The sequence below is a fragment of the Mytilus galloprovincialis genome, chromosome 2, assembly GCF_965363235.1.
Source record: "Mytilus galloprovincialis chromosome 2, xbMytGall1.hap1.1, whole genome shotgun sequence".
Taxonomy (NCBI): Eukaryota; Metazoa; Mollusca; class Bivalvia; order Mytilida; family Mytilidae; genus Mytilus; species Mytilus galloprovincialis.
Window position 1 is genome coordinate 92,087,605 of NC_134839.1, and position 11,761 is coordinate 92,099,365.

Genomic DNA, 11,761 nt, shown 5'->3' on the forward strand with positions numbered 1-11,761 from the left:
GTCCATTCCTGCTATCCGGTAAGGTGTGACCAAGCCTTAACACACACACACAAACGCTAAATAAGTTCCCTTTGACTAACATAATAATATTTTTTGTAGATCCCTCCCCTATACTACTACATGCCTTTTCCTCAGAAAACTCTGCCTTCCCCGGGGCCCTCCCCCCCCCCCAAAAAAAAAGGTAAGCGACCGACATAACACCTCGTCGGACCACTATGGCACTAAGCAAGAACCTATGCATCCCCTCCCCCTTTTTTCCGCCTTCAATATTTACCTCTGGTTGGTAAACTGTTACAGAACGACATGATCCGAAACATATTAACCCATTAAGTCCCCAGTCTGCACAATGAGGGGTGCGATTACACCCAGTGCTGATGTAACATGTTTCAATAGCTGTCATGCTGTCAATATTGCAAAATTTGTGAATCTGGTGTCGTTAGCTATTCTATGATAAAGTGCAAAGGGTGAATAAGAGGGGAACCAGTAAACTGAAATAAAATAATAACATATAACGGACAGAAATCAACTACAAATCCGGATATTTATACTGAAGATACTTTTGTTCACTTTAGTGAGTGGGGGAAAGGACCTTTATTGGGAATCCAGGATCGGGTGTTTTTAGTCTCGGGATTTCAGGATTGACCCTTTCGGGATCCGGGAATTCTTTTTACGAATTTCGGGATATCGGGATTTAAAATTATTTAAATTCGGGACCTAGGGATTTCGGGATCATGACCATATATGTATGCGTATACTCATATGGTCCGACCATATGAGTATAATACTCGTTTGGTTATAAACGGGCCGGACCATATGAGTATTGGGACTATAGGTATTTTTTTTTTTAATTAAATTATAAAAGTTTCAATATACAAAAACTTTATCTAAAAAAAACAATGATGGTTACATGACAATGTATTATTTTTATAATTCATAAATTGTAAAAATCAAATATTGATGCTATCGTTTTCATCGTTAGTTACATTCTACATGTAGGCTTGGGGTGATATTTACTTTCACATGGTATCATATATTTTTGCGTTGTGTAACAACAATATTGGAATACAATACTAGTACAATACTGGTACAATACTGGAATACAATACTGGTACAAATTTTGTATACCAGTATTGTGCACAATACTAGTATACCAGTAAATATTGCGATCACCAACTATTTCATTTTAGAAATTTAGTCTGTTTTTTTTTATTATCAATTTAATATTTATTTCAACACAATTTTACTAGAATCAATTGTTCTATTTTACAATTTTTGTCTTTTTAGAAATTTTACTACAACACAATTTTGCAAATACTTTATTTTTATTTCTAAAATTTAGAATAATATTTAATGCTTGAATATACTGACTGTATTTTACCTTTCACTAATTAATAATTGTTATAACAACACCTATTGTATTTTGTTTGTAGGAATGTAGGTTGAATATATTTTTATCAAATGTTGGCATAAGTTGAAGACACCGGTATTGGTTATTTCTTCTTCAGATGGCATTTCTGCAACCCCCAATTCCTTTACTTTTATTAGGTATTCAGTCTGTTGACTTTCTCTTACGATTACTAGATTACAAACTTGTTTAGATAGCACCTGTACGGCTCTCCAACTGTAGGAGTGCTTGTCTAATACATTTATTAGTATTTGAGTATTTGTAACAGTATATCTGATACAAATTGTATTGCCCATGGTTCTGGATCAACTGCTTTTAACTACCCTTAACATTTATGTAGACAAACGGTTATAATCAGGTTTCCCTATCAAGCAACTTTTTATGTTTAACGGATATTAGATATCGTTTATCATGTTTATTGAGAAAGATTAATAAGAAAATAAAGACCAACAAATGTTGATCTAGGTATACATGTATTTAAATATCTGTAAAAATTAAGGCATACATGTAAATGCTATATTTACAGTGTTATAATGTAATAATTTGCACGGTTTGAATTTATATAAATTAATAATCAGATAATAAAATGAAGCTTTTATTTTATTTTATCTCTATTGAATTAAATAAAAGATAGAAATATGATAAAATTATTAGCATTAATAGTTATTTATACAATTAATTATTGTTTGAATAATATGAGTTAATTACAATTATCTTTTGTTTTATTTCTACAAGTAAAGTTATTATTTTTAGCTGGTTGTTAATTGATTTCACAATTATCCTCTATAATCTTTTTGAGTTCATTTAATCTCCCGTTGAACTTCAATATCTAATTTTGCTTAAAATTCCTTTTTCACTATACACCTTAAAGTACAAAAAAAAAATGTATAGTCAACAATACAACTGCAATACTGATATCAGTAATCAGGTAATATACCGGTATTGTTGTTTTTTTTTAAAGTTACAATACTGGTACAAAATTTTTATATTAAAACATGACATGACATGTAAAACTGATTTTTATTTAAGACTCTATACATTGTCTTTTATAATCAAAAAGGGATAGTGCAAAACAGAATTGTACAGTATGCAACTACAGACGCGGACGTTGCTGCATCACTCGTTTGTGATGGCTGCTTAGAGTGGTTTCACCAAAATGCGTCGGACAAAAACATGCTTCCATAAACAACATATGGGACTTGTAGAAACTGACATTGTAGATAAAAAAAACAATTGTATGCAATATTGCAAAATTCAAATAAAAGTTTTCAATATAAAAAAGAAGATGTGGTATGATTGCCAATGAGACAACTATCCATAAAAGACCAAAAATGACACAGACATTAACAACTATAGGTCACCGTACGGCCTTCAACAACTTGATGAGCAAAGCCCATACCGCATAGTGAGCTATAAAAGGCCCCGATAAGACAATGTAAAACAATTCAAACGAGAAAACTAACATCCTTATTTATGTAAAAAAAATGAACGGATATAAACGGTATCTGTTTATCCATTTTAATTTCATTCCTAAAAAAAGCAGGCAAAAAACGCAAAAAAACGATAAAAATTGACATGTCTTACAAAACTGTAAAATAAACCTTATGGTTTTATTTTTTTTTTTTTTTTACAACATGACAAGAAATGCTGTAGTTTGCAATCTTCAGAACAAGAACACCTATCTGTACATTCCAGACCAGAGGTAGGTTTTTGGTGAGCAATTTTTCTGAAAAAAAACTAGAAAAAAGCACAACGCACGATATGTGACTAGACAAAACATGCGTCAATGCTTCATAGCCTCAAGACGATCAAATACATGTAATGATCATCATCAGATACTACATATGTATTAACATCTGCTGCAATGTCAACCAAAATGCATGGTGTCGTAGTATTGGTCAGTATCACAGGCAATGTTCCCTTATCAGAAAGTTAACATAGACTAATTTGTTTTTATCGTTATAAAATTAAATTTTGATTGGTATGTTAATTCCTTCCAGGTTTCTGTTGTTGACATTTTTATTTGCAATGTGTCGAACTACATTTTATCAGGCATCTGAATGTAACCATATGTTACATTAATACTTTCAGTTTGCCCACGAGCAAACAATTTTAGGTATGCCTATTAATTACTGCAAGAGAGAGATAAGTATAAAAAGTGAATGTTAAATTGTCTCATAGTGCAAACTGACATCAGAATTGTAAAGACAACACATAAAATGAAGGGAGTCTGTAATTTTGCTGTCTATATTCTAAGTGTTTGCTGTTTAATTCTTCTGAATGGAGTCACCTGCGATGAAGGTATATTATATATTATAAAATTACATCCATAAGGGTCAAGCAATACAAACATGACAATTATACATTTTAAATACAATGCAATTCAATGAAATACAATACAATATAATAGAACATATTTTAAGAGTTCAAGTATAAATTTATGTATAAAACACCATCATGAGCTTGTCTCCGGACATGGGTCTGACCCTCTCAGTTCTAAGGACTGCTTAATGAAGACTCCAACATGACAAACAAGTTCAGGGATGGGGTTAAGAATGTATACTAAACCCCTAACGGGACGGATTGTACCTGATGTTCATAATAATTATGATGAAATCATAATCTTTCAGTCAGTTTGATTGAAGTCTGGAGCTGGCATGTCAGTTAACTGCTAGTAGTCTGTTGTTATTTATGTATTATTGTCATTTTGTTTATTTTCTTTAGTTACATTTTCTGACATCAGACTCGGATTTCTCTTGAACTGAATTTTAATGTGCGTATTGTTATGCGTTTACTTTACTACATTGGTTAGAGGTATAGGGGGAGGGTTGAGATCTCACAAACATGTTTAACCCCGCCGCATTTTTGCGCCTGTCCCAAGTCAGGAGCCTCTGGCCTTTGTTAGTCTTGAATTATTTTAATTTTAGTTTCTTGTGTACAATTTGGAAATTAGTATGGCGTTCATTATCACTGGACTAGTATACATTTGTTTAGGGGCTAGCTGAAGGACGCCTCCGGGTGCGGGAATTTCTCGCTACATTGAAGACCTGTTGGTGACCCTCTGCTGTTGTTTTTTATTTGGTCGGGTTGTTGTCTCTTTGACACATTCCCCATTTCCATTCTCAATTTTATTTAGTTTATTAAATGCATCAAGATGTTGAAATAATGGTAAACAGTAATGGTTATACATAAAATGATATGCCAGGTATGTTTTACAGTGAAAACTGCATTTAACCATATATATAGTCAATAATTAATATTTTCTAAGTGATGGAGCAAGGTTATTGTATACAGCTGCATGTGAAAAAAGGAAATATTTTTTTGTTGTTGTAAGATTTTAAATCCAATTTGTTACATATTCTTTATATTTTTTTTATCAAATTAATGTCCCTTTACGATGTATCAAGGAGGTTTTGATATCTTATACATTATATCTTAATGCATCACACACCACTTCAATTTGGAAACGATTTGGTAAAACTTTAAGCACGCAAACTATTCCATGGTCATCAGAATTCAGGATGATACGGCTAATTTTGTCATCAACTTTTCAAAATTTCCAATTCAATAAAAACTTAATGATTACTAGTAATAATGAATCAGTTTGATATACATTTTAATCAAGATGTGGCCATTTTGATATTTGTGTTTGGTGAAAATAATAAGACATACTGATTGGTTAGAACCTGAACAACAGCGACGCAAGATTATTTTTCGTTTTTTTTTTTTTTGTTATCGAGATTTTGTTTAATATAAGCAGGTGTTATATAACTGTCCCAAAGATTCAACGAACATATTTTGTATTATTTCAATATACATATTTTTCAATATATGGTTACCTTTTCGTCATTTGATTTATTTTTGCCATATTATATAGGCTATACATACATATAGATTCTACCACTGCATCGAGTTTGATACGATATGTATCCACTCGAGACAGTTAAATTTTCAAATTTAAAACGCGAGGCTCACCGAGCGTTTTAAATATTTAAAATTTAACTGTCGAGAGTGGATAAATATCGTATTACACGATATTTGTTGGTGGAATCTGTTTCTCTAATGATTTTCAAACAATATGCAGGCAAATTTATTCCTTCATTCGATCTGCAAAAGATGTGTTCTTTCTTTGTGACGTCATTAGGCATGGTCGCCTTTTTACATGCCGTCACAATCGGAAATTCAGAGGAAAGCAAGAAAATTCGACGTCCTAATCGGATTTTAACCAATGATGAACTGACATCAAACGAACCACACGTTGATTAAATTTATTATACAATGGGTGCAGAAAGGGATAAATTCACGAAGAATTAGAGAAATATGTACATATATGTGTCTGTTTTTGCTTCATTAATTCTCTATTTTTTATCACTTAATCGTTTCAGAGTTTTCATCGCATAAGCATTAGTTTCAGATTTTCGTCACATAAGCATTGGTTTCAGAGTTTTGCACCACATAAACACCGTCTTCAGAGTTTCCCATTACAATTAGCATTGGTTTCAGAGATTTTTTTCTTACATCGGTTTCAGTGTTTTAAAGTCACATAAATATAGTTTTCAGTGCCGACCCTGTAAGTCTGTAAGGGCTGTATAGACAGTCAATGTCGTTAAAAACTACCATTTGTTGAAGTCACATAAACATCGGTTTCATAGTTTTTCAGTAAGATCGGTTTCATAGTTTTTCAGTAAGATCGGTTTCGGAGTTTCTCACCACATCATCTTTGGTTTCAGAAATTTTCATTTTCATTAGTCGAATCTTTTACATAGGGTAACATAACGACAGGCAATTTTATGATACAACAAGTTTGACATACTAGTACTTTAATGTCGTCCAAAATCATGTCATATGGACATTTATCTTTGATTGTTTTGTCTTTTGGATGAATGCTCTGGACATTTTCATAAAGTATTCAATGTGATGAAATAATTTGCAGTTTCCAGGCATGAATTATTTCATTTTTCGTATGTTTATAAAATGCGTTTTCAAGGCCGTAACTAGGCATCTTATTTTAGTGAGGCAAAATAATTGAGCCGAGCGAAGCGAGGCGAAAATTGTTTTTGGAGGGTATGAAATGAATGGTGCAAAATCCTGCTTTCTAGGCATTTTTAGAGAGTTTGATAATGTTTTGAATTTGGACACTTTTTATATAAATTTTTCATATTTTAAGACTTTTAATTACTAACACCAAATTTTTAACAACTTTATTTAAATTTATATGTAAGATAAATATCACTGATTTGAGTCTGGTGCCAGAACATAGAACAAACATCGATTCAGTAGAGTTTGCCAAATTTTTCTATGGCCGGTTCAGTCAAATCGTTTCCGAATCATAGTTTGGTCTGCTGATATCCTTATCGCGATAAACATTGAGCATGGCAAGACCGCACAATCTCTCGCCACTCATGCATGCTCTTTTCCAAGATTTCAGTCGTTTCAGGGCAGTCTGTGTTTCTAAAGGTAGCACATTATCATCAACACAATGATCAATGTCTTCTTCCAATTCCTTCTCCATCAGCAATTCGGTAGCAGCATCGGTAGTAACAGTTTTGTTTGCAAAAGGGAATTAAGCTTTCCTGTAAGCACCATCATACAGTCGCAGTTACAAAATATTAAACTCGCTTTTATGCTGACAAAGAGTAGACAAACTAGGGATAGAATGAGATAAGATACATGTATATGATTCTATCTATAGAGTAAGTATATATGATATGGGAACATGGGAATTGGAATGGAGTTTTTGACGTTTACATGTAGTTTCGTAATTTCAAATTATTTCTGGAAATAGTTGGTGGTATTTTAGTTCCCGAATCTATAAATTTAGGGGTTAGGGGTTGGGGGTGTCCCATTCCGAAACCCCGAATATAAAGAAACGAAATTCCGTAGTCCCGGATTAGTAAAGACAAAATCCTGTGTTAAAGGTTCTACCATTCCTCAATAATATCAAATTGGAATATGGAATGTTCTTTCAAATTTTAAGGTAAAAGAAACATTGATAAAAGCTAATCCATGCATGCATTCATGTTTCATATTATTTATATTTTATTTATCTGTAAAGAGAAAGATTAAAGTTCGTGAAATGAATACGCAGACAGGACTGCCCCCCTTCCGAAGACCAGTACTTGATTTGTCAGTCTACTTATCCTAATGAAGTTATATGCAATACTAAGACTCTGTTCACCAAAAAACTAGTTTACTAGAATTATTCCTTCTTTATCTTCAGTTTCTTTTCCTTTTTCTGCAAGAGCCTGTTTTAACTAAAGATCCATGATGATTATCGTTACTAGGTTAATGTAATCGAGAAACATCACCCGTTGAGATGCTGGGTTATATCCATGAAGAATAGTTTAAAAGGAATGAATAAGTTATAGAAATTGAGGTTGAGACAGAACAACAAAAGACTATTATATTTCATGATATATGTGTATAAAAAAAAATAATCAGTGTCGAAATTTTAGTGAGGCAATTGCCTCACTTGCCTCAAGGGTAGTTACGGCCTTGGTTTTCTTGTGTTTTATTTTGAGAATAGTAGTAGTGATTCAGGAGTGGTCTACGTTACTTAGAATTAGGTTTCAAGGGAAGATAATAAACTTTTGTCACGTAAGAGATAACAAGTATATATGATATGATGGCTATATACAATTTAGCACAGCTCTTTAAATGTAAACTATTCTTTCAGAAACATATTGTCAACAAGAGTTGAAACAGTTTCATAAAAACTCAGAGCTGGGTATGGTTGGAGGAAGAAAGCCGGTTTGTGATAGCGAGGGAAACTACGCCCCGAAGCAGTGCTCAGGGTCTCAGTAAGTGCTGTAATACAAACAAATTAAATATAATAGACTTTCGTATTGAAACAATATCAATGGGACCTTGAAGGGAAATGCGTGACAGTTCATCAATGAGTGAATATATATGATTGTGCATTCTCGCATTTAGAAGATACTATAACATTTAGAAGGGGGATTAAACAAACGTAACTATGATAAAGAGTTAAATTTTAGAAAAACTTTGAAAACGTCCGTTTGCACAGAAACTAAATATAAAAGATGCATAACACGTTAAATGCAACAGCAACACTATCCACATAAACAAAAGACATCTAAAAAGCAACAAACAATCACCAAAAATACATATACTAGTACTAGTGATATACTTTGTCCTAGATGTACCTGATCAGACATACACTGAAAGAGCAATAATGTGCTTCTGTGACGGATTTTTCTGCCAAGCCTCAAATCTGGATTATAACAAAGTTAGCGCACTGGTAAATACATAGTATCGCTCAAAATGTATAAGATTAGCAAACCCATAAAGATAAAGACCAGAATTTAAATACTAAGGAACGAATGTAATACAAAGTACAACATTTGAAATCTTGCAAAAAAATAACATACAAAAAAAAAAAAACCCAACAAAACCAAAATTAAACCACATCTGAGATTTGTCTACGGTTTGCATAGAAACCCGCTAATTCTTGCTCAAAAACACTTCAAAGTTAAAATAATGTATTTCCAGAGAACTGCTATGTAAATGTCTATATTAAGAAAATGATACTATAAACCCAGATTTTTGTTTTGTTTTATTATAGAATGTATGTACCCATTGGTGGCCTTCGGCTGTTGTCTGATTTATGGTTGGGTTGTTGTCTCTTTGTCACATTCCCCATTTCCATTCTCAGTTTTATATGTTTGAATTAGATACAATATGCGTTTTTTCATATTGGTGTTATTGTCAATTTCAGATGTTACTGTGTAAAGGAGGACGGTAAACAAATTGAAGATTTTAGTGTTAACCGTTGGGAGGCCGAACAACAGACATGCAGTAAGTATCCCTGTATTATATAATCTCTATAGAACAACAGACATGCAGTAAGTATCCCTGTATTATATAATCTGTATTGAAAACTGATTGCGTTAAAAAAAAAAATGGGAATGGAAATGTGGAATGTGCCAAAGAGACAACAACCCGACCAAAGAGCAGACAACATGTCTACTTACACCAAGATGTCGTTAAATGAAGATTTTCAGTAGAATACTTTATGGTCAAATCGCTGAAATATCCTCTCCTAAATGTTTAAAAAAAATCATTTTGCATTGAAAATATCTTTGATACAAATTAGATACACTCGTTCGGGGTTACGCCTTCAAGGTGTATCTAATACTTAGATGTATAAATACCACGAATTGGTAACTCGAATACAGTAATTGTGAAAACAAATAGGTTCGCCTACAATTATGTGAATGTATTTCTTGAACTATTCATAGATAGGATAATGGAATGTTGTTCTCATTGTAGTGTTTATTGTGTATTTATAGTTTTTATCAACAACAAAAAAACAGTGATTAAGTCTGAAAATATAAAATTGTATAGCCATCCACACATGGACTTTGATTGAAAGATTGCAATTTTCCCCTCAAAATTTTATTTCTCTTATACTTAAATCGTATTATCAAAACCGTTTATTGGTAATTAAAAGCTCCATCAATTTATTTACAGAATGTGCACGTTCTCAAGCTGAGTATAAGGAAACTGGTATGATGGGGAAATCGTTCCGTTGTACAGCCGATGGAAGTTATGACGAGGTTCAGTGTACAGGGTCACAGTGTTACTGTGCTGACGAAGACGGACAACAAATAGGAAGTGACAGTGTTCATATTATTAATCTAGACAAACTTAATTGTTAAGGTTTTTTTTTCCTTTCGTACTATTATGATATGAAATTTTGAAAATACAACTTGATCTTAAAGTGAATGTAGTTTGTTATACTGACAGTGTTTCCAAATCTTCTTTTGTATATATTTTTTTTTATCGCAGTTCCATATACGAGAAACGTATATGTAAAATATAAGCTATGGTATGACTGTCAGTGAGATAAATCTTCACAAGAGACCAAAAGACACAGAAAATATTAACTATAGATCACCGTATTGCCTTTAACAATGATCAAAGCCTATACCGCATAGTCAGCTATAAAAGGTCATGAAATTACACATGTAAAACAATACAAACAACAAAAAAGGCCTAATTTATGTACAAAATAATGAGCGAATATAGCCTTAATATGTTTTTCATAATAAAAACATATCGCTTTTCTTTTAGAAAAATATCGCATTAATATAAGACAACATAGCATTATCAATCTAGTACACGTTATTGTGGCTTCAAATGCAATAGAACATGTTGAAAGTGTATTTAACTTTTTGTGATTCACGATTTTTTAGTATTTGTACACATCAACATTATATGTCATTCAAACTGACTATGTATACAGTAAATTACAAACTACTTGCGCGGGAAGTAATACAGACGAAATTCTTTTTTTTTCTTTCCAAATGTGATATTAATCCCACATCTCGGTTTTTCCATAATGCATATTGAATAAAAAAGAAACTATAGCTACTCAACATAAGTAACGGGTTTCTCGTTTCGCCCTTTCCATAGACTGGGTATTTTTCAGGTATAATTTCACTTGAAGCTGTGGTCTGTAATTATCTTATTATTCAGTTTAGTACCATTTCAAGCGGGACATTAATTTCTTTTATTCTGATTTGTTACCGTCCAATATTCCAATATCGTGTCGAAATAATTTAATGAGAAGGTTTAATATATATAAAAACTTTTTGATCCCGTCGTATGTTAATGCACTTGTTTCAGTGTTGAAGGCGATCCTGTTTTAGTTGCAAATATGATAATTTGTGAATGAATCAGCACCGAACTGTCACCACCATATGTCGACCCCGATTGACCAAAGTAAATCCGAAGTCAAGTCATAAACAGAGACCAACTATAGGCCTTTTGTTTGCAATATTGTATTCCAAAATTACTATTGTATGCTATAGCGTATTCTATATATCTGTAACACTTATGTCAATAAAGTGCAATATCTGCATGTTCTAATAATTTTTGCATACTTCCTTTATTTTTTTTATGGACAGTAGCAGTAAATAACGTTGAATAAATAGAATAACCATCAGATTCCATAGTTTTTTGTTCAAACGATAATGATGATAATGCCGTGACCCAACATCCAGTCACCTCAGTATGCTTTTATAAATGCTTCTCAGTATTCTGTAACAATTTTTCGTCAAATTTCCTATTATTAGATAATCACAAATTACTATATACAAAATGAGCAAGGAATTCTGCAAAACACATAGCAACTTTCCTTGAATTTTTTTCGAAACAAACCTATTTGAAATACAATCTAATTAAAAAACGATCTCTCATCGCTCCTGTTTCTGATATGTCGCACATGAGAGATCGTTTTTTAATTAGATTGTTTGAAATAGATTTTACCAAAATTTGAGTATTCGTCTCTTTATCTGCATCAAAAGGGCATTTGTAAACACAACAATTGGT

At 32.3% G+C, this 11,761-nt stretch overlaps 2 protein-coding genes across 2 annotated transcripts in view; one reads left to right on the forward strand and one right to left on the reverse strand.

The window, feature by feature from the left end:
• LOC143064863 (elongator complex protein 2-like) overlaps window positions 1-463 on the reverse strand; it is a 29,030-nt gene extending 28,567 nt beyond the window's left edge. The window contains exon 1 of the mRNA XM_076238024.1: window positions 275-463. Within this exon, the coding sequence (XP_076094139.1) occupies window positions 275-400 (126 nt within the window). The 5' untranslated portion in view covers window positions 401-463. The remainder of the gene's footprint in view (window positions 1-274) is intronic.
• A 3,119-nt stretch (window positions 464-3,582) lies between these two features.
• On the forward strand, window positions 3,583-10,153 carry LOC143064867 (equistatin-like). The gene is made up of 4 exons (XM_076238030.1): window positions 3,583-3,706; window positions 8,082-8,205; window positions 9,144-9,223; window positions 9,899-10,153. The coding sequence occupies exons 1-4, from the start codon at window positions 3,625-3,627 to the stop codon at window positions 10,084-10,086; spliced, it is 474 nt and encodes a 157-aa protein (XP_076094145.1). The 5' UTR covers window positions 3,583-3,624; the 3' UTR covers window positions 10,087-10,153.
• The last annotated feature ends 1,608 nt before the right edge of the window (window positions 10,154-11,761 follow it).